General features: G+C 42.6%; 1 protein-coding gene across 1 annotated transcript in view; it reads left to right on the top strand.

Annotated features, from left to right (window-relative positions):
• Positions 1-26892, top strand: part of JAG1 (jagged canonical Notch ligand 1) — a 63075-nt gene that overhangs the window by 7335 nt on the left and 28848 nt on the right. Inside the window, exons 3-5 of the mRNA XM_030196331.1 lie at positions 18033-18084; positions 24956-25207; positions 25686-25746. Of these exons, the coding sequence (XP_030052191.1) occupies positions 18033-18084; positions 24956-25207; positions 25686-25746 (365 nt within the window). The remainder of the gene's footprint in view (positions 1-18032; positions 18085-24955; positions 25208-25685; positions 25747-26892) is intronic.

The following is a 26892-nucleotide window of genomic DNA, read 5'->3' as shown; positions in this document are numbered from 1 at the left end:
AGTCTGTCACAAACATGTAAATCTTACTCCCCCCCCCCCCCCCAACTGTCCACCCACCATTGCTGTATCCAGTTAACATAACAGAGCAATTCATATATTAAAGGCCCACTACTCCTCCCCTTCTCTCACTAAGGAGTGACATGGACTGCATCATAACCTTCAGCAAACATCACTAAATACTCCCGCCCCCAAAATCTCTTGCTAGCTAAATGAATTTATTTGGCCTAGGGAAATGACATCAGTGGGAGGGGGTGGGGGCCTATGATCAGTACAGGAGCATTGGAGCAAGACTAGGCAGTACAGTCTTTTTTATTTCATTCATGGATCCATGTACTTCTTTGCCTGCACTGGCCAGATAGTGGTGCACATGGAGGGAGAGGTTCCACTTTCTCTGCCCACCCACCCCTCTTGCCTGACATACAGTTCAGGTACAGGTGATCTCTTTGCTGTTAAATACCTTGTGACCAAGTTCAGACATGATACAGGGTCACAAAAGCCAGTTACAGACCCATTGAGTGGATCATTAAAAAGCCATCCCATGTGGCTTTCTGTGACTGTTATTTCTCTGCATTGGTTGCCTTTCGAGGCCTGAGTGCTTTTTAAATCAGGATGTATGATTTTAAAATTTGTATATGGTCTGGCGCCATCCTATATGGGTTCAATGATACTGTTATCTTCTAAGAGATTTCAATTGCAGTGTCACAATTTTATATTTCCCATGTGTCGGTGGTCTTAAGTATAAAACTAAGCATGCCTTCCTTAGCGTCCCTCCGGACCGGACCAGGATTGGACTGATGGGTTGTGCTCTCCTACCAGCAGGTGGAGACTGAGAAAAAACTCTGACTCTAGAGAGCCAATAGGAGCCCTGGCCATGTGACCTTAGCCTCAGTATTTTCTCAGTCTCCCAGCAGGTAGGAAGTGAGCCCTTTAGTCTTTCTCTTTTAGAGGTTAATAATAAGAACAATAATGCTGCTGCTGCTGCTACTTCTTCTGTGCCTAGGAATTCTCTGTTAGACGCTGGTCAGATAGGGATTTCTTTTCCTTTCTTTCTTTTACACCCTCTGGGGGTGTTAAACTTGGGTGTCCCCGAGTCCCTCCCCCCTTCCTCCCCATCTCCCATACGTAGCTGGGAAGGGCTACCCTTTGTTTAGAAAGGTATCTTTCTCTTGAGTCCACTTTTATTTTGGAAAGATTTACCTTTTACAGCTGAGGAGTTGGACAAATTAGGATAACTGAAAACATTCCAGAAGTTTATAAAATCACTTTTTTTTTTTTTATAGGATAGATCCAGGGTTTTATTTTTTTTTTAATATTTTGAGTACATCCTAGGGTATCCCCAGTTTATATTGTAATCTGCCTAGACTTTCAAGGTAGGGGCAGAATATAAGCACCTGTATTTATCTGCATTCAGGCAGACTAATTGAGTAAGCACAATATATTGCTCTCGAGCTGGTGAAATTTCCAGGTGGTTTGAAGACTGGGCATCAAGCTGGCATGTGTTACCCCAGGATGAAGGAAAAGAAGGTCCACCTTCTGAAAAGTTGACTGCTGCTCTTGTTCAGGTGATGACAGCATTGAGCCACGGCTTCTTCCACTTCTGCTACTGTCCTTCTCTCTCTCCCCCCCCCCAGCTTTCTTCCTGTTCCAGGAGGAAGTGAATGTTCTGGGCAGCCACCAGTACTCCGGGGTGCCCTTGCTGCTGGCCTGCTCTTTCTGGTGCCTGTCCTGACCCAAGGAAAGGTATCTGTAAGGGGGAAGAATTAGTAAGTCTTTGTGGTTAAATTCTTCACTAGCCAAAAATTGGCATTTTCATGCTCCTGGTTGGAGGAGTATCCTAATGGTTAATGCAGCAGGCTTGGATCCTGGTGACCTGGGTTCAATTCACTCTGCAGCTCCTTGTGACCTTGGGCAAGTCAATCAACCCGCTGTTGCTCCAGGTACAAAAACTTAAGCTTGTGAGCCCTCTATGGATAAAGTACCTGCACATAATGTGTACAGTGCCGCATACGTCTAGTAGTGCTATAGAAATTATTAGTAACAGTAGTATTCCCTCTGTCAGTGAAACAGTGTATGATAACAGCATGTGGTAGGTCCCAGTACCAGTAGATAATGGTTAAAGCAGGTTAGGGAATGTGGGTACTTATCTAGAACTGTTTTTGGATTTGCCAGACAGTCAAGATTGCACAGTAGTAAATGGAGGAAACAATTTTTTGGTATTCTGTTTTTCTGTGGGTATGTGTGGAAATGAGATTTTATTAGGCCAGTTTAAAAGTTGTTGCATGGTACATGTTTAAGCATTGGCTGTGATGCCACCGCATGTGTTTAGTTCAGAGCTGTGTAGTTCAAAGGCTCTGCTCATCAGCTGTACAAAGCTGAGTGATGTTCCGAGGATAAGATTGTAAAGAATACGAAGAGAAACGGTTAGTGATTTGTGAATGGTCAGGCCTTTAGAGCCCTAGACCAGATTACCCCAGTTCTTGTACACTGGAGGTAAATAAGTAGAAAGGCCTCTTGTTCAGGCTTGCTCTGGGTGAACCTGACTGTTGTGCTTGGCTGGCTGCTCGGTATTCTCTTATTAACCTTGCCACCCTTTTGTAACTGGTGCATTTAATGATCGCTGGGATGCTTTAAACAGGTGAAGTAACGAATGGAGAAGGGAGCTTTGATTTTTCGTTGAACATTGACATTTTGGTTTTGTGTTCTTTGGGTAAGTGAGATTTCATGAGGGCATGAGACCCGTTAGTTAATTAGCATTTAGCTTGGATGTTGCACTCCCTTTGCAGTTGGGATCACTTTGAAAAATTGAGATGCAACCCCTTTGGACAAACACAAGCCAGGTTTCAAAATATACCCAATGAATGTGCCTGCTGTAGTTATGGACCTCAAATCTACCAAAAATCTTACCCATACAAAATTGTTTATATTTTTTTAAACCTCAGTAGCGTCACATGGGGTCAGTGTACAGCATCTCCGTTCTTTACACGCTCACTTCTTCATCGGTTCTTTTTCAAATCCCTTAAATTTATCTCATATATATTTTTTCATTCAGTAGTCATCTTTATAAAAGGTAAAATTTACTCATCTTAATAAAGTCGGCTCGAGGTTTTCTCATCCAACATGGCATGTTTCACCTCCAGATTTATCAAGGATATCCCCCTTTCTTTACCTCTGACTCATGTTGCAGACCCAATAACTTCACTCTGTCAAGATGAGTCGGAGGTATTGAAAGGGGGATATCCTTGATAAATCTGGAGGTGAAACATGCCATGCTGGATGAGAAACCCCCGAGCCGACATTTAAAGATGAGTAATTTAATCTTCTTGTAAAGATGACTCTTGGAATGAAAAAATAAGTATAAGATATAAATTGAAGGCATTTGAAAAAGAATCAATGAAGTGAGTGTGCTGTATGTTGACCCTGTGCGATTCTACTCGAGGTTCAAAAAATATATAAATTTTGTACGGGGTAAGATTTTTGGTGGATTTGAGGTCCAGAATTAATAGCTGGGCATTTGTGAAAGTTTATGGAACCCAAGTATGAGTAGTTTATTCGTTGGTATCATGGCTAATAAAGTGAATTTACTGTTATAGCACCTTGGGTCTTTAGCAGCTACTTCCTCTTCCCCTTCAGTCTATATAGAGTTCTCTTCCCAAGGACTCTGTCCCCTCAGAGTCCAAAAAAACAGGTCAGGCTTTTGCACAGAACCCACATATCCCCAATGACCATATGCAATGCTAGCAATGAGCTATCAGGATGCATGGTCACTTTTAAAGTTTCCAAATACATTGTTTGGTTTAATGCATGCTGGCCTTGTGGTTAGAGATTTACATTGTAGTCTGGCCACCCAGACAGAAGTAGTGACTTCTAATATTATCCAAGAACAATAGTGTGGTCACACTGACTGCATTGAAGATTACAGAACATAATGGGGCCCATCCAAAAATAATGCTCCTACGGGACAAGCAACAGGAAGCAGCAGTAGACTCGACATAACCCAGCTCACAGGCCAGCCATGGACTGTATTCACACAATGACCACTTCAGCACATTCTGTGTTTGTGCAGGACACTCCTTCCAGCAGAAGGGCCCTGGTATATTGCATGTAACATCCACATAGTTTGAATAACATTAGCTCGGAGTCCTTTGTTGTTTGGCAAGAGAGGAAGGTAGCTGTATCTTAGAGTTCTTGACTTCAATTGCTGGCTTGGTTTCTTCTGTAAAGAGGAAGACATTCCTGGCAGCTGCTGAATTTAAAGAATAGGATGTAGAATACAAAACATAATCATGTCAGAATGTTTCTCTCGCACCAGGGCCAAAAAAAAATCTAATTTACTTGTGATGGTCAAAAAACGAATGCATGTCGGTTGTCACTTGTCACGTGTGCACATGTGTAAGAAAAACAAGCTTAAGTGGTGGGATTAAAGCTGGCCTTCATTTTGGTTGGGAGGCAGTAATTACAGACTTCAGAGTGACTTTTAAGTAAGTGAGACTGTTTGCGGTGTCCTTTCTGAAAGGAGTACAAGTCCAGGATAGGTGCATCTTTTTAGCAAGCAGTGTAAACCGGTGGTACTGAGGTCTCCAAAAGGAAGCCTTCGCACCCTTAATGACCCATTGCATCTGTAAACATTCATTAGCCTTAGGAAGGCTAGCCCACTGATGTAGGGGAAAAATATTTATTTTGCTGAATTCTTTATTGTGTTTATGGTAAAAAGCATAGAGTTCTCCCTGGTTGAAAGAAAAACACATCTTATGTTGAAAACCTGTTGGCTTATGGATTGGGGTGATCAGGTCTCCTTATAGAAGGCGGGCAAATGGCTTAAAAACAAGCAAGATGGGGCACACAAGTCATCCTTTTTATCTGTTTTTCCCCACATGCTGCCAAACAAATGTCATACATGAGGCAGAGCTAGGATTTATTTTCCGAAAAAAATATATAAGAAAACATAAGGGCCCTTTCACTAGCTGCTCAGCACAAGTACAGTAACTACACCAGCATGACTGCACTAGTTAGTGCATTAACTTCATACCATGTTAGGGGGGGATGGGCAGTGACTACACATTGCTGTTAATGGACGATATTTTACCGCATGCTGTCACTGGTGCAGAAAATGGATGTATGTACAGCCTCCATGCTATCTGAAAGTGTGCTTACTGTGATTTAAGGACCTCCATAAGTTATATCAGAAAAAGGCATTAATCTGAGGGGGGGGGGGGGGGGGGGCTGGTATCTGCAAGTTCACAAAATTAGAAAAAGATCAAACACAAAAGTGGTAGACCACAAAACTGTACAGACAGCAATAAACGCAGTGTATTTTTTTTTTCTAGTGAAAAAGGTGCCGGTACTCAAATGGTAGGCCACCTTTTAGGGGTGGGGTGATTACTGAGGGATCCACCTCACAATAGCCAGGTCCCCTGCAACCAGTTACAGAATATATTACAAGACAGAATTGGTGTGTAGAGCTTGAGCTCTTTCATTAAAACTTGGGGACTATGGGTCAATTTTAGCAGACAATGGAAAAGGTGCCGGGACTCAGTACTCCCTCAAAAAAGCCCTGTAAATGCATGCTAATGAACTCGAGTGTCTCTAAACCAGCAAGAGGCCTAGGATCTATAACGTCTTCTTTAGGATACCCCTTGTCAAAGAATAACTTGGGATCAACAAAAACAAGTCTGTCTGAAGCTTTTCATGTGTATGATATTAAGAGATATATATTGGGACTGCAAATTAATCACAGTTAACTCAATGCATTAATTATGAATGCAGTTTAAAATTAATCATGTTGCAGCATCTCCTGTTTCCTCCATACATCTTTTTGCCCTTCTCCACTCCCAACTCCTGTCCTCAGTGCGATCAGACATTTTTATCCCCACCTGCAATTCAACATCACCCCTGCCCTGCTGGTTTACCTTATAGGTGGGCTTCTTTTAGTCCCCGGCAGTGTTGCATATACATTGCCTGCAGCCTAGTCCAAAGCTTTCACTATGACTCTTCCTGCCTATGCAGAAACGGAAAATAATGTTGGGGAGGGGGGAGAGATGCCAAATTCTGGATGGGGAAGGTGGGAGTAAGCTGCAGAGCTAGAAGGGAAGCTGTGTGAGCTTCAGCAGCCATGAGAAGAGCTTGGTGTTGCTCACCACAAACTTTGTGTTGCTTCTCATGGGGGTGGAGGGGAGGAAGAAGTACTGGACCATAGAAGAGAGGGAGGAAAGAGAGAGCGAGATTGGACCTGGGGAAAGAGAGGGAGAGATGTTAGATCTGGGGGTCAGAGGGAGGGAGGTTCAGCTCTTTAGGGGATGGGATTACCACCTTTCTGTGGTTAGTCAAAGCAGTTTACATGTTGTGTACAGTGATTTTGTACCTGGGGCAGTGGAGGGTTAAGTGACTTGCCCAGAGTCACAAGGACCTGCAGTGGGAAATGGATATCAGTGTTTTATTGTAGCGCTATAGAAATGATAAATAGTAGTAGTAGTTTTAATTTTTAATTTATTTAATTGTGATTCTAATCGAAATGCAGCCCGTATGAAAATGGTGTTTTAATTTTTTGGAAGAATTTTAGATGAATCAGATTTTCATATGGGCTCAGACTTTCTGCATTGATGTATAGAACAAATTGATAAAATAAATATAAAAAAAAATCTGAATTAAAACTTCAAAATCTGTCTACAAGGAGAGAGAAAAGGTGACAGCTATGGCCTGGTCATCCTGTTCTGCCAATTTCAATAATATCAGAACCGAGATCCAAAATATTCAAGCCTTAGTTGTCCAAAGATGTTTGCCAACAGGACTTAAGAAATCATAAATAAAGTTTTATGCAAGAACATGCTTTTTTAACCAGGGCTTCATAGTGGTCTCCTAATTTGAACCTGTTGTGTCATTTGTTTCAACAGAATACATAATACACTTATTAGGAAACTTACAGAATTGGCTTTTAAACCAACAGGATGTAAGCTTCCAAAACTGAAGATGTTGGGCCACATACTAACATCATATCATCTTCAGCCCCATTTTCCAAGAAGATAACTGGTCACAACTGCCTACCCCCAGTAGAATGCATTGGAATGTAGGAACTATTCTAAAAATCTGGCTTGAATATCGTAGTAAAACATTGATTCTATAGCAGGACTAAATAAGACAGGAATTTTTGATACTAAAAAGTCAGTATTCGTTATGAAATGAAAGGGTGGTAATATATTCTTTACAATCTGATAATGTCACCACTGACTGTCCTCCAAAATACTACACAAAGGACCTCTTGGAATGCATGTTTCTTCAAGAGCCGCCTCTAGAGAAACAATGAGAAACACGGTATAGGACTTTAAATACTGATTCCTGAACAGCCTCTATAGGGAGAGGTACTTTCAACCCTTTTCTTAGGCCAGACAGGAATCAGTCAGGCCTTGCACAATGAGCCAGATTCCTGTGGTAGGCCTAAAGTAGATAAACATAAAACCTGGAAAACCTTCTAATGATCTTCGGCATTCACAAAAGGACGAGCCCCTTAGGGTATGTACTTATGGCCATTGCAGCAGCAGCAGCAAATTGGCTCTTGTCTGCACCAGGCTTACTGCTCCAGATATCGGAATTACTACCTGAAAGCCCCAGATAGGGGGTTCCCTGAAGCAAAGGGAGATATTAATCCACCTTTACCTGTGCGGGCACACACAGGTTGCACCTCTCCCAAGATAATAGAATTTTTACGAAGGGCGTGCAGATGATATGTTACATCACTTTCCCTACTCCAGAGCCTTCCATACTTCTGATCTCCTTTCTCATGTACAGTATCTCTCCTCCCACTGCTTTGCTTGGGTCCTGATCATCTCTCTTCCCCAATCTCACCAGTTTCCTTTCCACCTAGTACTACTGCTTATTTCTGTAGCACTGTAGCAGTTGATATTAACCAGGTCAGTATCTGAATCCTGTGGCCAGCGTGCATTTTTAAAAAAATATTGGCTGTAGTATTGAAATTTAGCTGTAGAAGCAGTAGCAGTGAATATACATGTAGACTGCTGTCCACTGCTGGCTGTACAGTTAGCGGCCGTTATGCATAGCTATATGGAAAACAGCTGAATATCAGCCATCTGTAGTGTTGGGTGGAACACATTTGCTCTACCCTAGTATTATGGGGCTGAATATCAGCCATCTGTAGTGTTGGGTGGAACACATTTGCTCTACCCTAGTATTATGGGGCTGAACATTTATATAGCCCTAAAAGGTGTATCCAGTGCTATATAGACACATAGTTGAGATGTTCCCTGCTCCAGGTAGCTCACAATTTAGTTGGACAAGATAGAGACAAGTACCTCATCTTCTGCTATAGTATAAACCAGTGACTTTCAACCCAATTTATCGAGGACCACCGGGCCAGTTGGGTTTTCAGGATATCTGAAACGAATATGCATGAGATGTATTAGCTTGCACTTCTCCATTGAATGTGGATATTCTGAAAATCTGACTGACCAGGAGGTCCCCGAGGACTGGGTTGAAAACCACTGGTATAGACTAGTGTCTGAGATTTGGCCTCCCTATGGCTTTCAGAACCAGCGTTGGGTTAATTGCAGAATTGCTGACTGCTGGGGTAGACACAGCTGCTTAACTCCTTTAAACGTGTAGTGTCTGGATATGTTGCTGAGGGAAAGCCTTGCACTTGTCCTTGAACATGCTAAAACTGCAACTCAGACCTTTGACAAACTGAGGAACAGCATGCTCTCAAAACCCTTTTCTACAAATGCCAGGATCATGGCCACGTCTCCCCGATGTGCTACAGGCTCCACGTACTGACATCAGGCCTCAAATGCTTTCTAGACCCTTAACGTGCTACAGGGAGGTAGAAGCCCTCTGCGCCTTTAGGAGTGTAGAAACCACAGCAGAGGCATAACTCTGGGTCATCTTGCTCCTTTTAAAGGTCCAGGCTGTAAGCAGGAAGAGTTCTGGATTATCCATGAGAATGGTACTTTGCTTCAGGAGACTGGGCCTTCTGGGTGATTTTTGCAGTTGGTGTACCAGGGGTGCTGCGGCCAATCTGTGCTGCTAGGATCACTAGAAAGAGATGCTGTGCAGTCTTGCACACCACATGCCCAATTAGAGGCCACAGCAGAAGCGCACACATCAGCTGCTTCTGTGGTCACCTCTGAAGTAACACATTGATGCCTTGGGTGCCTTGCTCCTTTTGATGACTGAAAAACTTGGGAAATTTGATCTCATGGTTTCTCAGCAGAATGCGAGACACCAGTGGGCTCCAAAACTTCGTTAGAATTCAAAAGGCTTGATAACCCAGTTACCATTTGCGTGGATCTATGGTGTTTTCGACTGCATGAATAGCCTGCACATTCTGCAAGCCTGCAGTGTAAACCACCAACATGGCTACTAAGTGCTCTTCTAACCACTGAAACAAAGGCCTGATCTCTGCTGACCACTTTGTTCCTCCTTACTTATTGATGTAGGCCACTTTAGTCACATTGTGTAACACCTGAACTGCCTACTCCAGCTGGAGGCAAAAGGTCACTATTGCCAGCTGAATTGCCCAGGTCTTCTGTCTGTTAATGGACCATGCCATCTGGCTCTTTCAAATACAAATATCTGCTGTTCCTGACAGTGCACCCCATCCAGAGACTGGCATCTGTTGTGAGCATCACTAAAGTTGGGGACTCCAGGGACATCTGGAGTAGGTGCTAAGATTGCCAGCACCTTCAGTACCTCCTGCCTGCAGCAAAAGCTGAACATTGTAATACTATGACTGCAGAGACCACCTGTAAGAAGAGAGCACTGCGGGGGGGGGGGGGGGATACATGTTCGCCTCCATGGACCCTGACTCATGAAGGAAATCTCAGGCCCTTAGGGCTAGCTGTGCCACTAAGGCATGGAACTGAGAACCTAACCTCTTACGCCAGTCTTTGCCCTCCTTGATATTGAATTTCACGTTTGGGTATCCCAGCTTAGCCTCTCCAGCACTCGGGGCTCTCTGGCTGTTGCCTTCTCAGCCTTGTCCTGTGAAATGGCTCAGATCAACCAGTCCAGATAGGGTTGTACCCATATTCCTTCCCTGCATATAAACGCTGCAACCACTGCTAGTACCTTCAAGAAGGTCCTGGGGCAGTGCCCAAAACTGAAAATGCCTGCAAAGAAACTGCTGGTCTGGGCAAATTGGAAAGTACAGATATGCACCTGCCAGATTGAGAGGTAAAGAATTTCCCCTGGTTTGACCGCTGCAATAATGGACCACAGTATTTTATTGCAAAATTTCAAAACCTGCAGTGTTGCATAGACACCCTTGAGTTCCGGGATCCGACGGAATGTCCCTCTATTCTTGGGAATTATTGAAATAAATGGAGTAGCTACCCTGACCTTGTTCCATTAGAAAGAGCAGCATGATAGCTTCCAGCTGTAGGAGAAAGGCAGTAGTCAAGATCTTGGCATTCTTTTGACAGCTGAGCCACAGAGACCTTAAGGACATTGAAAAGGGGCTCTGAACTCCAAGGCTTTAGCCTCACTGTACCACCATGATTGCCCACAGATCTGAGTTAAAGCGGCCTCATTCCAAGAAAAACTGGTTAAGACAATCTCCTACCTGTCAGTCCTTTACTGGAGAAGGCTTCCGGATCAAGACTAACACTGGACAGCAGAGGGAGAGCAAATCTCAGATTATTATGTAAGCACAAATTTCTCCATAAGTGTTTGGGTTAAAACAGTGGATTTATAATTAGAAGAACTAAGAAGGGTTCCAGAGGAGATCCGGGAAATTATAGACCGGTGAGTCTGACGTCGGTGCCGGGCAAGATGGTGGAGGCTATTATTAAGAATAAAATTGCAGAGCATATACAAAAACATGGACTGATGAGACAAAGTCAGCACGGATTTAGTGAAGGGAAGTCTTGCCTCACCAATCTAATGCATTTTTTTGAGGGGGTAAGCAAACATGTGGACAATGGGGAGCCGGTTGATATTGTATATCTGGATTTTCAGAAGGCGTTTGACAAAGTGCCGCACGAAAGACTCCTGAAGAAATTGCAGAGTCATGGAATCGGAGGTAGGGTATTATTATGGATTAAGAACTGGTTGAAAGATAGGAAGCAGAGAGTAGGATTGCGTGGCCAGTATTCTCAGTGGAGGAGGGTAGTTAGTGGGGTCCCGCAGGGGTCTGTGCTGGGTCCGTTGCTTTTTAATGTATTTATAAATGACCTAGAGATGGGAATAACTAGTGAGGTAATTAAATTCGCCGATGACACAAAATTATTCAGGGTCGTCAAGTCGCAGGAGGAATGTGAACGATTACAGGAGGACCTTGCGAGACTGGGAGAATGGGCGTGCAAGTGGCAGATGAAGTTCAATGTTGACAAGTGCAAAGTGATGCATGTGGGTAAGAGGAACCCGAATTATAGCTACGTCTTGCAAGGTTCCGCGTTAGGAGTTACGGATCAAGAAAGGGATCTGGGTGTCGTCGTCGATGATACGCTGAAACCTTCTGCTCAGTGTGCTGCTGCGGCTAGGAAAGCGAATAGAATGTTGGGTGTTATTAGGAAGGGTATGGAGTCCAGGTGTGCGGATGTTATAATGCCGTTGTATCGCTCCATGGTGCGACCGCACCTGGAGTATTGTGTTCAGTACTGGTCTCCGTATCTCAAAAAAGATATAGTAGAATTGGAAAAGGTACAGCGAAGGGCGACGAAAATGATAGTGGGGATGGGACGACTTTCCTATGAAGAGAGGCTGAGAAGGCTAGGGCTTTTCAGCTTGGAGAAGAGACGGCTGAGGGGAGATATGATAGAAGTGTATAAAATAATGAGTGGAATGGATCGGGTGGATGTGAAGCGACTGTTCACGCTATCCAAAAATACTAGGACTAGAGGGCATGAGTTGAAGCTACAGTGTGGTAAATTTAAAACGAATCGGAGAAAATTTTTCTTCACCCAACGTGTAATTAGACTCTGGAATTCGTTGCCGGAGAACGTGGTACGGGCGGTTAGCTTGACGGAGTTTAAAAAGGGGTTAGATAGATTCCTAAAGGACAAGTCCATAGACCGCTATTAAATGGACTTGGAAAAATTCCGCATTTTTAGGTATAACTTGTCTGGAATGTTTTTACGTTTGGGGAGCGTGCCAGGTGCCCTTGACCTGGATTGGCCACTGTCGGTGACAGGATGCTGGGCTAGATGGACCTTTGGTCTTTCCCAGTATGGCACTACTTATGTACTTATGTAAGTGCCGCACATTTAAGCTACAGAATCTGATAGATGTGGTCAAGACAACATAATATTCAAAAGAGGACAGAACATGTTCTGGAGGAAAAGTCCATAAACTTATTAGCAATAGCCTTGGGAGAGCCATTTCTCATCTCTGGAAATAGATTTACATTTTGGCATCTGTTGGGTACCTGTGACCCAGACTCGCTGCTATTGGAGATGCTGGATTTAATTTGGTCCGGCCTGCATGGTTTTTCTTATTTCTCATCTGCATGCTATTTAGGAAAAGGGCAGTTCTGAGTGAAGATGGCAGCAGTGAGGCTCTAGGAGTCTCCTAAGATGAGCCAGTAGGATAGGTAGAACTCTGTTTTATTCTCATCTTTTCTCTCATGTTTTCTGTTTCCCACTTACACGCAATAGAAGAGTATTGTAATAATCATCAGAAAAGCAATTCTGTAGGTTGCAGGATCTGCAGAATGTAGTAGCCATGGTATTGAGGAAGGGTGGGCGTGGACCAAGCTCTACCTTGCTTAAATTGAACTGGCTGCTAGTGAAGGTGAGGGTTACGTTTAAGCTGTTAAGATTTTACATCATTTTGGCACCAGAATATTGAAACCATTTAGTAACGTTCTTATCACGGAAACTATGCCCAGCAAATGAAATTCAGCTGTCACTAAGTGGAAGAAGCATTAAGCTGAAGAACGGATGGTTTAGTTTTGTAAACCACTTTGATTGTACCCATTGAAAGGTGTTCATCAAATATCAATGACCATAAATATGAAGAGAAACAAGACTAACTTAGGTAGTAGACAGAAGCATGGAATTCCCTACCAATTAAATGAAATCAGTGATATAGCTTTTTCAGCATAGTTTACATTAAGATTGCTACTACTACTATTTAGCATTTCTATAGCGCTACAAGGCGTACACAGCGCTGCACAAACATGGAGGCTATCTGCCAAGAGCAGCCAAAATACCAAGATTGAATATATAAAGCTGTTTCTTTGGCTTCCTAGAGTAGTTGGACGTTGGAACATTAAATGATTGGGAGTAATTAGGTTGTTTAGTAAGGAATCTGCTTTAAACATATTGGTTGAAGCTAATGGATACTGTCCTTTCAGATCAGGGGCATGTGCATATGCTCTCTGCCTGTGGCTTCGCATCTCAAAAGCATACATTCTTACTCTACCTCGGAGGTTTTCAACCCAGTCCTGGGGGGATATCCTGAAAACCCCCGACTGGCTAAGTGTGCCTCAAGGAATGGGTTAAAAACCCCTGCTTTGCCTGGTGACAAAGGAATTGGGGAGAGGAACGGACACAGATCCAAGAGTGCAGGGTACTTCCAGGGAGACAGCTGGTCTATTATATGATAATGCTTGGTATGGTTTTACTGACCAGAATGCATGTATTTAGGGGGTACACTAATTCCTCCCCTCCCCCCTTATGAATATGTGCGTTGGGGTCTACATGCCTTTCTCACCCGTGCATTTCCTTGCCGGTATACTGTATGATTTCTTTCTCCTTTTTGTCTGTATGTGGAGAAATCTTGATTTGAATTGCACAGAGTACACCTTTGATAGCAATTCTATTTAGCATGTGTACTTTGTGAATTTCAGTTGTGACCCCTGACGCCTTGGTGCGTTGAAACATGGACCATGTCGGGTCCTTTGAATAATCAATAAAGCGTTTTCTCAACAACACCTCCCACGTTGGTTTTAGTCTGTGGTCAGCCTTTACTTCTCTTGTGCTGTGTGGGGTCTACATGTCTCCATGGTTTTCTCTGCTGAAGTGACAGCACATACAAAAAAACCCCAATCCTGCAAAATCCCAGAGGTGTGCCAAGAACAAAAGCCAGAAGAATAAACCTCTGGAGATGAGTAATTTATTGAGCAGCCAAAATACCATTTTACAGCATGGAGAAATAAAATTGCCCCTAGATAACGCTGCCCTTGTACGCAGCTTAGCACATTCTACAGAATTGGTGGAGTATGTCCTAACGTCTCTGCATAATTCTTCCCCACCCCACTTTTCTTTTTCCTGACTGAGCTGTGTAGGCATAGCTTTAAGGCAAGTTTTATTTTGGATATGGCAGTTAATTTTGTGTTTGAAGCAGTGTGCATTCTACACTCATTCCTAAAGCCCGTTTCTTGGGTTGGTATCATTCTTACCTGTACCTCAGTCATGGCCAGATCTGGTTGGCCTCTTCACCCAAATACAAGCAAGAATTCTGTGCCAAGAGCAGCCTTCTCTGACATATTTGAAGATCACCCCTGGGGGGGGGGGGGGGGGTCTTAAGATTGGTTGCACTTAAAAGAATGTGGAGGCTCATTCTCAAAGCACATAGTTTTACAAAGTTACATAGGTTCCAATTCTACAGTACTTAATTGGGTATAGCTTCGGCATTGCTTGTAACTGGTATCAACCCTTGCTTTGAAATAGGGTACGTGGTCTCTCCTTTTTGTGCTTATATTTTTAAAGATGTGCAGAGGTCACTCCTGGGCATGGGAAAAATGAAACCTGCAGTGCAAGTATTTTTTTTGTTAAGATAAAAACAGCAATAAAGGGAAGCTGGGGGATAAGGGGAGAGCAACAGAGTTCCAGCCTTTGAAAGGTTTGCATGCTGTTGTCATTAGCTTCTGTGCACTTTAAGATAGAGGTGTATCTGTGTATTTTTTTTTAAATTGAACTCGTATGACTATTTGTCAAGGTAGGCTTCTTATCTCTGATGTGCTGCTGACAAGGACAGATGCCTGTAGACCTTTGCAGCAAAAGGAGCCCTGTAGCCTGCCAGATAATTCAGTCCCATATGTGTCTTTCTGGTATATATTTGAAACGATCGTGCAGAGGTGAAACTTGACATGAAACTAAGCAGCTTAAGTTCTGTAAATGTAGACAGTCCCTGACTTGATCCTAATGCTGAGCTGCAGTGGGAGGGTGGCTAAACTGGGTTCAGGCTCAGGTGTGTGAAAATCTGAGTGCAGGATGGGGGTGGGACAGCTTTCACCTTGGCCAGCTGAGGGTTGTGTCTCTCTCCCCCCCCCCCCTCCCCCCCCCCCGGGAATGTTATGATTGGGGGGGGTCGTGGGTGACATAGGGAAGCAGAGACTTAGGATCTGCATTGTGGATTTGCATGATTAAGATACACAATTTTCCCAATTCTTTGGGTGAGAGGAAAGGGGTCGCTTTCTTTAATTGGAACTTTGAAGTCTGTGGTTGAAGTAACCTCCAAAATCATGATGTAAATACCGAGAAACCTCCCTTTACATTTAAAAAAAAATTATAATCAAAAGTTACTTGTTAATCTGGCCACACCGCTTTTTCTGTTTCGAGGCAGCTTGCCATGGCTTCCTTCTTTTGGATATGAACATTAATCTTAACCTTTCTGGGACTGAAGGGGTGTGATAAGGAAGAAGGGCAGCATTTGGAAAGCGACGATGGCATGCCTCTGGATGCTGCCACTCCCTAGCTTGTTTGGGGGGAACCCTTAGAGCAGGGATGCAACCTTAGGACTTTTAGGGGCCATGCCCCTGGTTCTGCAGGAAGTCTGTCCTCCTGCAGCACAGCAACTTCATATGAAAAGCAGTAATGGGTCTTGGCAGATAGCCTCCATGTAGATGGTTAGATACATGCCCGAGCTTGCCTAACTTTGCTTACTCTTCTAAGCATTTTCCCACAGTTATCAGTGAACACAATGGAATCCTGCTCTTTGAATATGAAACATATTTAGGCTGTATTCCAAGACGGCGTCTATCTCAGGCTGTTTTCATTCAAAGACTGCATGCTCTGTCAAGTCATGAGAAGCGAGTTTGCAGTAACTCTTTGAAATGGGCTTTGTGCCTGTACCTCACAGGTGTTTATTCTTGGGCTGTTTTGTTTCTGGTAGCAAAATGTTTAATCACTGCATGCATTTCATACAAATGGCATGCTATCTAGATTTGGCCATGCAAGTAAGTGTGTGTGTGTGTTAAACCAAATCTTATGATTCCATGTTACACTATCACAGGATCAGAACTTATCCACACTTTGAGGGGGAAAACATCCTCCCTTTTTGTGTTCATATGAATGGAACTACCTCGCTGCAGGTTTAAGTCTTTTTGTAAAACTAGCTTATGGCATGAAGGCCGTCTCAAAAGATGAGATGATGCTGTTAAGGACTAAAAAATGAAGGCGGGAGCCCTCTGGTTCCTGTGTTGGATACTAGACCTGCAATAGAAATAAAGGCGGTAAGAGGGTGGCTGGTAGCTTCCCAGTATGGAGTGGAAGAATAGCCTAGTGCAGTGGTTCCCAAACCTGGCCCTGGAGACACCCCAGCCAGTCAGGTTTTTTGGATATACACAATGAATATTCATGATCAAATACCTGGGTTATCTTAGTTGAACAATGATGTATCTACAATACCATCATAAAATCATTGTAATACATATTTCACAAATACCAATAAATCATAATTCTATGTCAAATTTTATTCAATAACAAATTTATAACATATAAATGCAATCACAGCAGTCTGTATTATACTTGTAGTCCACAACAGATGAAATAACTGTTCCTTGAAATAAATATCACTTATCTGCTCATAGATGTCAATCAACTTTTTGGAAAAATATCTCTCTCATTATTCTAAATTCCGCTGAGCATTCTTGAGTTGAAAATAGCTGCCAAACAAACTTCCACAGATGCAGAAGCGGGTCTCCTCAGACACTGCTCAAGAACAGCATGCAGCGTTCCAATCGCTTTAATCTCCAAACCACACTATTAGTCTCAATGATTTTATGGTGAGAGAGATTTGTATGCAGTGGGAAGCAGTGCTTGCAAATATTTCATGAATATTCATTGTGGATAGCCCAAAAACCTGATTGGCTGGGGTGCCTCTAGGACCAGGTTTGGGAACCACTGGTCTAGTGGTTAGAGCACCAGACTTGACATCCAGGGGTGTGGGGTTCAAATCCCAGTACTGCCCCTTGTGATCTTGGGTAAGTCACTTAACCATCCATTGCTTCAGATACAAAAATTAAATTGGGAGCCCTCCAGGTACAGGGGGAATACCTAATGTAGCTCACCTTGAACTACCACTGAAAAAGTGTAAGCAAAATTCAAATAAATACAATTAAATGAAGTAACTATGTAATGGATGCTCTCGATTTTTGGAATGTTGAGGTCACATTGGCAGATTACCGCATCTGTAAACTTGACACACGTATATTTTGGTGTTCAAACAGCTTGGTTGTAGCCTTTGCTATAGAAAGCACCTCTGCCTGCCCCCCCCCCCCCCCCCCCCCCCCCGAAAGCTTACCAGGATTCTTCCCCTGTTTCTTTCAGTTACCTGATACTGGTGGGAGCAGTGATGGTCTAGTGCAGACAAAGCTTTCAAAGAGGTGGTGAAAAGAGCAGAATCTCCAGGGACTGTTCTGCTAAAGCTTTGCAATGCCCCTCACTGCTAGAAAGTAAATGCTTACTTTTATCTAGCCAGCCTTCAGTACAGGAAATTAAAAAAAAAACAAACCCTTTTCATCTATTCTGTGTGCACCCAAATGAGGTTAAAATTAATGACCAGTAGACCATAAAGAGCTTGAATATACACTAACTCTAAGCAGGATAATATTGGCAATGACCAGCTCAAGGTGAAAGGTCTGTCTTCAGTCACACTGGAATAGGGTGGCTTAAGGGAGATAGGAGAGGATCAGGTATAATCTACTGACTGTGTAAGTTTAAACTGGCATAATCTCGAGAGGAAGAATTTTGAGTCTAGCTGGGCCCCTCTGACCCCATAACTATTGTAAGCAATGTTTATTTTTGTTTGTAAGACTGTAAATCTGCTTCGCTGAGGTGTTAACGTTCCTTTCTTGTGTTTTGCAGAGATCGTACACCTTGCTTGTGGAAGCATGGGATTACAATAATGACACCAACAGTAAGTGTTTGTAAATTTCTCACCTTCATTCAAGTGTTGTTCACATAAAAGGCATCTTGCCCACTTCATAAACCCTTTCCTCTTCTTGGATTGAGGAAGCATTATATTTTCACTCGTCCAAGCTAGCCTACAGCTCTAAGAGGTCATTTTATTCCCATCATGGCTATAAACTAAAATCTTCAGTTTTTGCTATAGAAGTTTTTGTTTGTGAATATTTAGTGAACCTGCTAATGTCAAGAATTCACAGCTGCATGGGTAATGATCTTGCAGTTTGTGATTCTAATTGGTCAGTTTCCCTCCAACCTTTTTATTATTCAGGTTTCAGGTCTTCAGAAGTAGGAGAGCTATCAAGGGAATTGTGAAGGTCATTTCTCTAAATTTTGGCAGATTTCTCTTCATGATTAACACACTCCCAACTTGCAGTGGGACTGATCATTAACAACCTTAGAATGGCTTTTTTTTTTTTGGGGGGGGGGGGGGGCGGTGGTATTTGCTTTCTCTGAAGCTGGACCGATTCCTTTGTTATACTTTGCTGACAGGTGGGACTTGGGGGAAGGATAGCATATAACTTAAGGCAGAACATGCCTGCCTTGGTTATAAAAATATTTGTGTACGGTTGAGGATTAATGGCAAGTGCAAACCGGGGTCTCGTAAGACTGCATGGCCTGTACCTGGAGTGCAGCTGTACAGTTGTGACCTGCATTTCACTACAGTTGTATTCTTTAGAAATAAAACTCTTCTCCTTTTATAGAAAAAGACAGCTTTTTTGTGGAGACTTCAGCATAATTGCAACACTAAATCCTGCGTGCCCTTTTTATTGTAGCGAAGGAATAGCGCAGACCAGCATGGTGGAGTTTTAACAATTTATTCACCACCACAAAAAGGCGTAAAGTGCACACTACACACACCTGATGTGGCCATGTTCCGGCTGCATTGGGCCGAGTACAAGCGCTAAAATCATAAGACCATAAAGATAGGTAATGTAATCCAAGAGGTGTATGTATATATAACACATCATGATCATTAAGACACATTGAACCCACAGCAATTAAGTCACAGGTCACCAGATAAAAAAACAAACAAACCCAAAAACATGAATTACATACCCAGAAGGTACTGTTCAGGATGTTCACCTGTCAGAATCTTTTGCCCCTTTTATTGTAGAGGGGAATGGAGATGTTGTAGAAATCGCAATAAACTAGATAGGGGTTCTGTGGTGTATAGAATCATCCATATGGTATGATCAAAGGTAGAACTATGCACACCTTGGTGGACCATGTACTAATTATACCCCAGGGAATTGTGCCTCAAAAAGTGTTCTATCAGTGAAAAATAAAAATGGCTAATATCCCAAGTTATATACAGTTATTTAAGGTGGAGGTAGAGTGTAAGGGATGTCAACAGTGTTGGGATGTGCGCACACAATATGAATTGGTTAGTGTGGTAGAGTATGCGACTGACTGTATGATTTGTGCCATATGTAAAGTATGTGAGGGCAGTGGCATGTGCTTTGAGTGTGTACTGTGTGGATAGTGAATGATTAGTGGGTATGAAGTGTTTGGGTGTGAGATTATCTTCAAGATGTAGTAGGGAACTGTTGTGTTTTCCAGTAGTTGAGTGGAAGGGAGTGGAATGCATGAGTGGAGAGTAGGTTACAGGTGGGGCTTTTTTGGATGGGGTGTCATGTAGTTGGTCTGTGTATACATTGGTTAGGGATTGAGTGAAGGGGTGTGACAGTGTGGAATTAGCTGCATGTGTGTGACCTGGTGTGGCTGCAAATGAAGAAATGTTCTTATTTGTATCCTTCACTCACTGCCTCTCCCCCACTTTCTATGGTTCCCTTCCTACCCTAAAAGACCTTGATCAGCTGCTCTGCCATTCTCCCCCACCCCTTCTCATTTTCTCTATCATACCTCACCGGTGCTCCTTTTCCCCACCGTGTGGAAACACTTTTTTCCTCCATTAGGCCCCTCTTCTTACTCTACCTCAAGAGACTCCACTCTGCCTCCTCTCCATCAGGCCCTTTCCTTCCCCATCCATCTCCATGTGTTTTATCCCCCCCTTCCCCTTACCAATGAGGCACCCCTGACTTTTCAATCACCTCCCATATCAAGATGCTCTTATTTTCTCCTCCTCCTACACAGGCCCTCTCAACTCAAGGCAAATCCAAGATATACCCCTTTACCAATGATTGGTTTCCCCCCACCCCCCATTGGGCATACCTTGCAGTCCAACACCACTCTCCTCCAGAGGTCTTCACAAGGCCAGTAGAGTTTAGCAACTCTGTCAACTTAGAGTTGTGCTGAAATCAGTAGAACTGCAGTCAAGCCCACTTCTGCTTCCCTTATTGTGTTGTGCTGGATCTGACTGCTTCTGCTCTTGTTACATAGCACTGCAATTTCAGCTTCCTGAACCCTCCTCCACCTAACAGTGGTGGTACATAGCAGACTGATGGTTACCCAAGCCAGTCAATCTGCCTGCTAGCCTAGTTCATATGGCACCAATCTCTTGGACTGCCTTTTCCTGCTGGGTTGTGCTTCAGTTTGTTCAATATTATATGATTATCCGCATGTTTATGTGGAAAAAGTATGAGTGCACATATCTGTATAATTCCCCAGGCTGTAACTAATAAAGATGGCCCAATAAATCTCGTATTTAGAAATGTTGAGCAGCACTGACCAGCAGCCTCCACAGAGCAGGCAGAGTGGACATGGACTTGTATGGTCAAAAAAAGTTAGAGAATCACTGAAGACCTCGCCAGAGGCTGGAAGGACTCTGAGTGGGTAGTAAGTTGTGCACTTAGCAGGGCCTGACTATCCATGCTTTACCTGCTGCCTCTGGATTCCCACACCCACGGCTCAATCTGGGAAGGAGAGAATCGTGTGACGCATTTTAGTACTGATAGAGCCCATGTGCTGTGCTGGTCCGGCTCTGAGCTTCAGGCAAAGAGGACTCTTGTTTTGGCATACTCGATGAGGTCTGAAAGCACATTGGTTTGGAAAAACTGCAATTAAACAGTCATGAAATTAGATAAGGTCTTGAGTCGCAGATAGTCCTGTTCAGTTTTCCTTTTTTGTGCTTGGGCAACATCATTATTGGCAAGGGGCCTTAACTTAATCCCTAAATAGAGAAGCATTTTGCAGACCAAATAAACAGACGGAACCATTAACTTTTTTTTCAGTCTGGGAGATCAGCAAGACTAGCTGTGCAACAGATTGATATGTCTGAAAAGATCATGCATTTTTTTGTAAATTCTAAGGATGACACTTTCTGTCTTATTGGCATTATCCTTCATAATTCTTAAGGAGCAAGTGAATGACTAATTCTGGAGCTTTTAAGCTGTGTAGTGACGAATTATAGGCATTTTTAACTGGAGCCTTTAAAGTAGCTATACTAACAAACATATCAACACCAGTAAAAACTAGTAAGCAAAATTTTAGAATGCTCCTCTTTTTGCTAAATTGTAAAATCAAAGGCCATGTCAAAACTTTTGCTGCTTCTGCTTTAGAACAATAACTGGTGGATGCGGCTGGTTAAACTGGGTTCTGTACAGTAAGAATAGAACGTGCTGCAGGTTCAGAGTAACCATAGGAAAAGAGATGAGACTAAAGATGCGGCCTTTTGAAATAAAGCATACTTTTTTTTGTTTGTTTTCTCTTAATTCTGTAAATATGAAAACAAGATCTGCTTCCTGTTTATATTTTTGTTTTTATAACAGCCAAAGAGCCAGGGGGGCATTAGAACCAAGAAACAAACCAGCTGATGTTTTTACGTCTCTAGCTGGTGGTGCTGCTGCTGTACTTCTGACTCTGGAAGCCCACAGCAGGGTCCAGCCAACAACACAGAGGCCCAATTCTGAAATAATGTGATTGGCAAGTGGCCACTTGGCTCTACCTTTTTTTGTTCTTATTGTGGCTTGACCACAGTATGGGACTTGTTTTTAAAAGAGAAAAACGTCAAAAAGTCATGAGGTGGCAGAAGGATGTTTTTCTCTCACAGTCCAAGTTGCAATTTTTGACACCCTGATTTAGAAGTTTTGCTCTACTCTTTGCCCAAATTTCAAAGGGGCATGCTGGGAGCGTGCGTTTGGGTAGGACATGGGTGGCACAAAAAAATAGACGGTTTTCTGCAATGATGGAACAAAATGAAACATCTAGGGCCAAAATTAAAATGTTTTTGGCTAGACCTATTTCAGTCACAAATAAGTCACAAAATATGCCCTGAATGACCAAATGAACCACTAGAGGGAATAAGGCATGACCCCTCCCATCCCCCAAAGCTGTGAAAGAAACAGTACATACCAGCCTCTTAACAGCTTCAGATATTAAGGTCAGTCCTATTAGAGTAGCAAGTAGGTCCTTGGAGTAGCCTAGTGGTTGGTGGTGCAGTGGACTGTGGAGAAGGGAACCCAGGCCCATATCCTACTCTAACTGGTACTCTTGTGGTGGAAACTGTGAGCCCACCAAAAACCTATAGTACTTACATAGAGGTGACACCTGCAGGCTATTGTGGTATACAATTGTGTATAGTAGGCTTTTAGTGGGTTTTTAAGGGCTCATCATACAATATAACGGTGAGATGTGTACCTTGGACCTTTTATGTGAAGTCCACTACAGTGCCCCACTGCTCTGCTCTCTGTCTGTGTAGCCAGTCTACTAAGAATGTTGCCTCCCCCCCCCCCCCCCCAATAGAAAACAAAACATTCTAATAGCTTGTTTTTATTTGTGCTTTTCGAAAATGATGCTAAAACATAGATGCACTGAGCAGAAAAACACTTAGCAAAAAAAATGGCCGCAAAAAGTGGCCATTTTCAAAACAAAAAGTTGGATGGTTTTTCTGGTTAGAAAATTCCCATATTTCGCTACTGGATTTTTGGATGTGTTTTTTTTTTTTTTACCCAAAACATCCAAAATCTGTTTTAGATGTCATATCGAAAATGCCCCGCCGCAATACTTAAACTATGAAATCTTATCTATTTGGCCACTTTTAACCTTTCTAAAACACAGCATGCTTTTTATAAGGTGTTCCTAGTAAATGTTCATGATTTTTAAGACAAAATGGAGAACATTAGCGATGCAGTTTTCTAATTGTAGTTTCATTCGTTTGTGTGACTTGAGTATATACTGTGAGAGCAGAAACTTGGAGTAGCTGCTGTGTTCAAGCCCTTGGTTCAGAGGTTCTGAACCCAGATTTTCAGGGTATCTGCAAGAAATATGTGCAAGATAAATTTGCATGCAATTCCTCTTTGCTATGCAAATTTCTCATTCATTCATTTTCATTGCAGATGTCCTGAAGGCTTGACTGGGTTGAGAACCACTGCCGTAGTGTGTGGGTAAAGCAAGTGGTCCAATGATTATCATAGTATTGCTGGATATGCTCCCTTCATGCTTATCTGTCTTCTCTTTAGAACTTGTAACCTTTGCATCAAAGACTGAAGTTGCCACCTAGTGGTTAAAGCAGCAGACTAGGGAGCCAGGGTTCAAATTTGCTTCTTCTACTGATGTTCCTTAAGACTTTCGGCAGGTACAACTTAAATTGTAAGCCATCTTGGCCAGAGAAATAATTTGTGTGCCTGAAACTTAACTCGCATCAAGTATGGATTTGGAAAGCCGAGTAAATCTGAAATTCAGATCTGCTTGGAATAAGATTCATACTTCTAAAAAAAATTATGGCTACACACCTTGCCTTAAAAACTTCCACTGTGTTTTTGCAATAATTGTTCGTGAAGATTGTCCACGGAACACCCAGATTAATTTAGATTGTAGTGATAGATACTAAGTAGGATTCAATCCTTCTAAGTGTTCTTGCTTTAATGATCTGCAGTCTTGTTCTTTCTAAATGAGTTGTGGACTAACAGTGCCTTTTTTTGTGTGTGGTGTAAATTCTTCAGTTTATATTTCCCTTAAGGAAAGCTTTATTAAAACACCTGATGGAATTTTATTTTGCTTACAAGCATTGCTGTGTTTCCAAGGCTATGTCTAATATCTAGAACAGTCTGTCCTTACACTTTTCAACTCCAGTGCAAGGATTTTTTGGCTGCTTTATGATAAATCTTCACTGTACAGTTAAAGCACTCCCAACAGCAGGTCGTAAGACTGTGTCAGGTCGTTTAAGTCGCAAGGCATACATGCCAGAGTGAAATACCACAGATACATAACAATGTTCCGGGCCAATGCGAAATATTATTTTGGGTCCTAACTTAAACAGATGCAGGGTTTTAAGCATACTGGAATTTTACAGCACAAGCTGTGGACTGGAGCTCTTAAGGATGCTTTCTAAATTGTGAAATGCTTTCGAGGAGAGAAGGCAAATTGCAAGGCAGGCATAGTCGTTTGTGGTTTACGTAAATCTACCAGCTTGCCATGCCTGAAGCTCTGTTAAGCGTTTGAAGACTAGCCTATAAAATGACTGCTTTGAATACAATCCTTTTGGGCAGAAGGGACCAAATATGTCATTGTGGCCTTCTTCACTGAAGACTGACAGTAATGTTCATATTGCATTCCAGAAGCAGAGTGCATTGAGTGGGGCACTGTATTTCCTGTGTGTTCTGTTTTTGTTGAACTAGTTAGCGCTCTAGAGTTTTGTGTCTTCTGCGGCAGCTATTTGTGTTATGGCGGAGAAAAGCAGCTTCCTTTGGCATATTTAACCCTGTCAAACATCTCTCTATCTATATTATATGTATATGTATGTATATGTATTTTTTTAAATTATTTAAATCCTTGTCTGCATGTGTTTAACATGTGCCAGGTAAAATGGCAGATCTTCGGGGAAATGTATAGCTGTGTATCTTCATGCACACAAGAAGCCCACGTTGCAGGCTTCTTGAGCTAACATGCTGTTCGCATCACTTAAAAATAGTTTTTCTTTGCAGCGCACGATATCATTGAGAAGGCATCTCACTCTGGCATGATCAATCCCAGCCGTCAGTGGCAAATTTTGAAGCAAAATGCAGGCATGTCTCACTTCGAGTACCAGATCCGGGTCATCTGTGATGAATACTATTATGGATTTGGTTGCAACAAGCTCTGTCGACCAAGAGATGATTTTTTTGGACATTACACTTGTGATCAGAATGGCAACAAAACCTGCTTAGAAGGCTGGATGGGCCTTGAATGCAACAAAGGTATGTACTGCTAAATAACTTGATCCATGCATGATATATACAGGAGAGGTAAGCTCTGGATAGCTGATAGAACATCAATATTCAATAGCTATTTAGGAAATTTGATAAGGCAGTGTTCTGAAAATATTGTCTTGTATATTTTAGCTTTATAAAGGATATTGATCAGTTAATGGAAAGTTAAACTAGCTAATTCAATAATGAGTCCATGCAGTTCTTGTGCCACTTGCTTAAGTTAACAGATGATCTGTTGGTGAACTACGATGGGATGTGCAGTGGGGGGGTAGATCTCTGCTATAAGTCACCAGCCTAAGTCGCTTTCCAGAAGAGTGCACAAGAGGGACCTGCTAAGTCTTGGATTTGATAGGATTACAGTGCTGGTGGGGGATTAAAAGGTTCCCACGAGCGTGTGGCCTTAAGACATGCAGCAAGCTAATTTTTTTTTTTTCCTTTGCCTCTTCTCTCCCCTCTCTCTTTGCAGCTATATGCCGGCAGGGTTGCAGCCCCAAACATGGTTCTTGCAAGTACCCAGGGGAGTGCAGGTAAAACCAGAAACTTTATTCAAAATCACCTTAAATTCCTTGCAGCTTTAAGCAGTCAGTAAACCGTAACCATAATGGTTTTTCAAAGTTCTGATCTTTTGTACTGGACACTTTAAAGAAGACAGCTTTTTATGGGTGGTGGGGGGGGGGGGCACATTACATTAGCAGATTGTGATTGGCCTTGAGTCCTCGCTGGTTAAGTGGAATAGAAATGCTGGAGTCAACGAAATTTAAAATTGGAGACCTTAAGAGTTTGTCTCGGTTTCTCATGAAGCTGGGCAGTCAACTGGGGAAGAGATTGTAACGCCGGTTCTGAGAGAGTTTTAAAATTTAAACATGCGTGTGCTTTTTGGGTCAAACTGCAGTGCCAATCAGACAGTTTTCACCAGGATTTCACAATATGGTATATATGGGTTTCTCCATTTCCTCCCCCACCTCTTCACTCTGTGAATAGGCAGAAGTCAAGCATTCTTTCGAATGGGATTAGTCAAATCTCATTTTGGATCCTTTACTGTTAGGAGCCAGGGTCTGGGTGCTGAGAGGTTAATAGCTGGGCTCAAATGTTGTCAGACTGTGCTGAATGCAGAATTTCACTGCTTGCTTTGAAGCAGATTCCATTCTGGCTAAGCAACAATGAAGAGTGGAACTTGGCTATACCTTTACAATTTAACAATTAAATTATTGGAGCCTCTGGATTTATACAGTTTAGTTGGCATTTATAACAGAGTTCTTAAACTGGGGGTGTTTGTACAAGTTGCTTTGTTGAATCTATGAAAACTTTCATGTGGATGATTTTTTAGGGAAATGAGAAGTATGAATGATTAGGCAGGTATTTTTAGTTTTTGGTGGGGGGAGAGATGATGCTGATGTTCCTTCTTGAGATATGCTGCTCATATGGGAGGCTGCCTCGATAGATATCAATCCTCTGTTCTTGCTGGAAACGGTGGCATGCTTCCATCCCCTCACCCTTAGGTATCTGGCATAACTGAAACCATAGGAGCAGTGTGTGGGACTTTAAAATATTTAGGGCCCTGTTTACTAAGCTGCGCTGTAGGCGTCCTAGCGTAATACACCTATAGGGATATATGAGTGTCTCTAGTATTAGCGTGCACTAAGAACACTAGCACGCCTTAGTAAGCAGGGCCC

This window comes from Microcaecilia unicolor, chromosome 3 (genome assembly GCF_901765095.1).
Source record: "Microcaecilia unicolor chromosome 3, aMicUni1.1, whole genome shotgun sequence".
NCBI lineage: Eukaryota > Metazoa > Chordata > Amphibia > Gymnophiona > Siphonopidae > Microcaecilia > Microcaecilia unicolor.
Note: the sequence above shows the minus strand (reverse complement) of the source record. Positions and strands in the feature narration are given on the sequence as shown.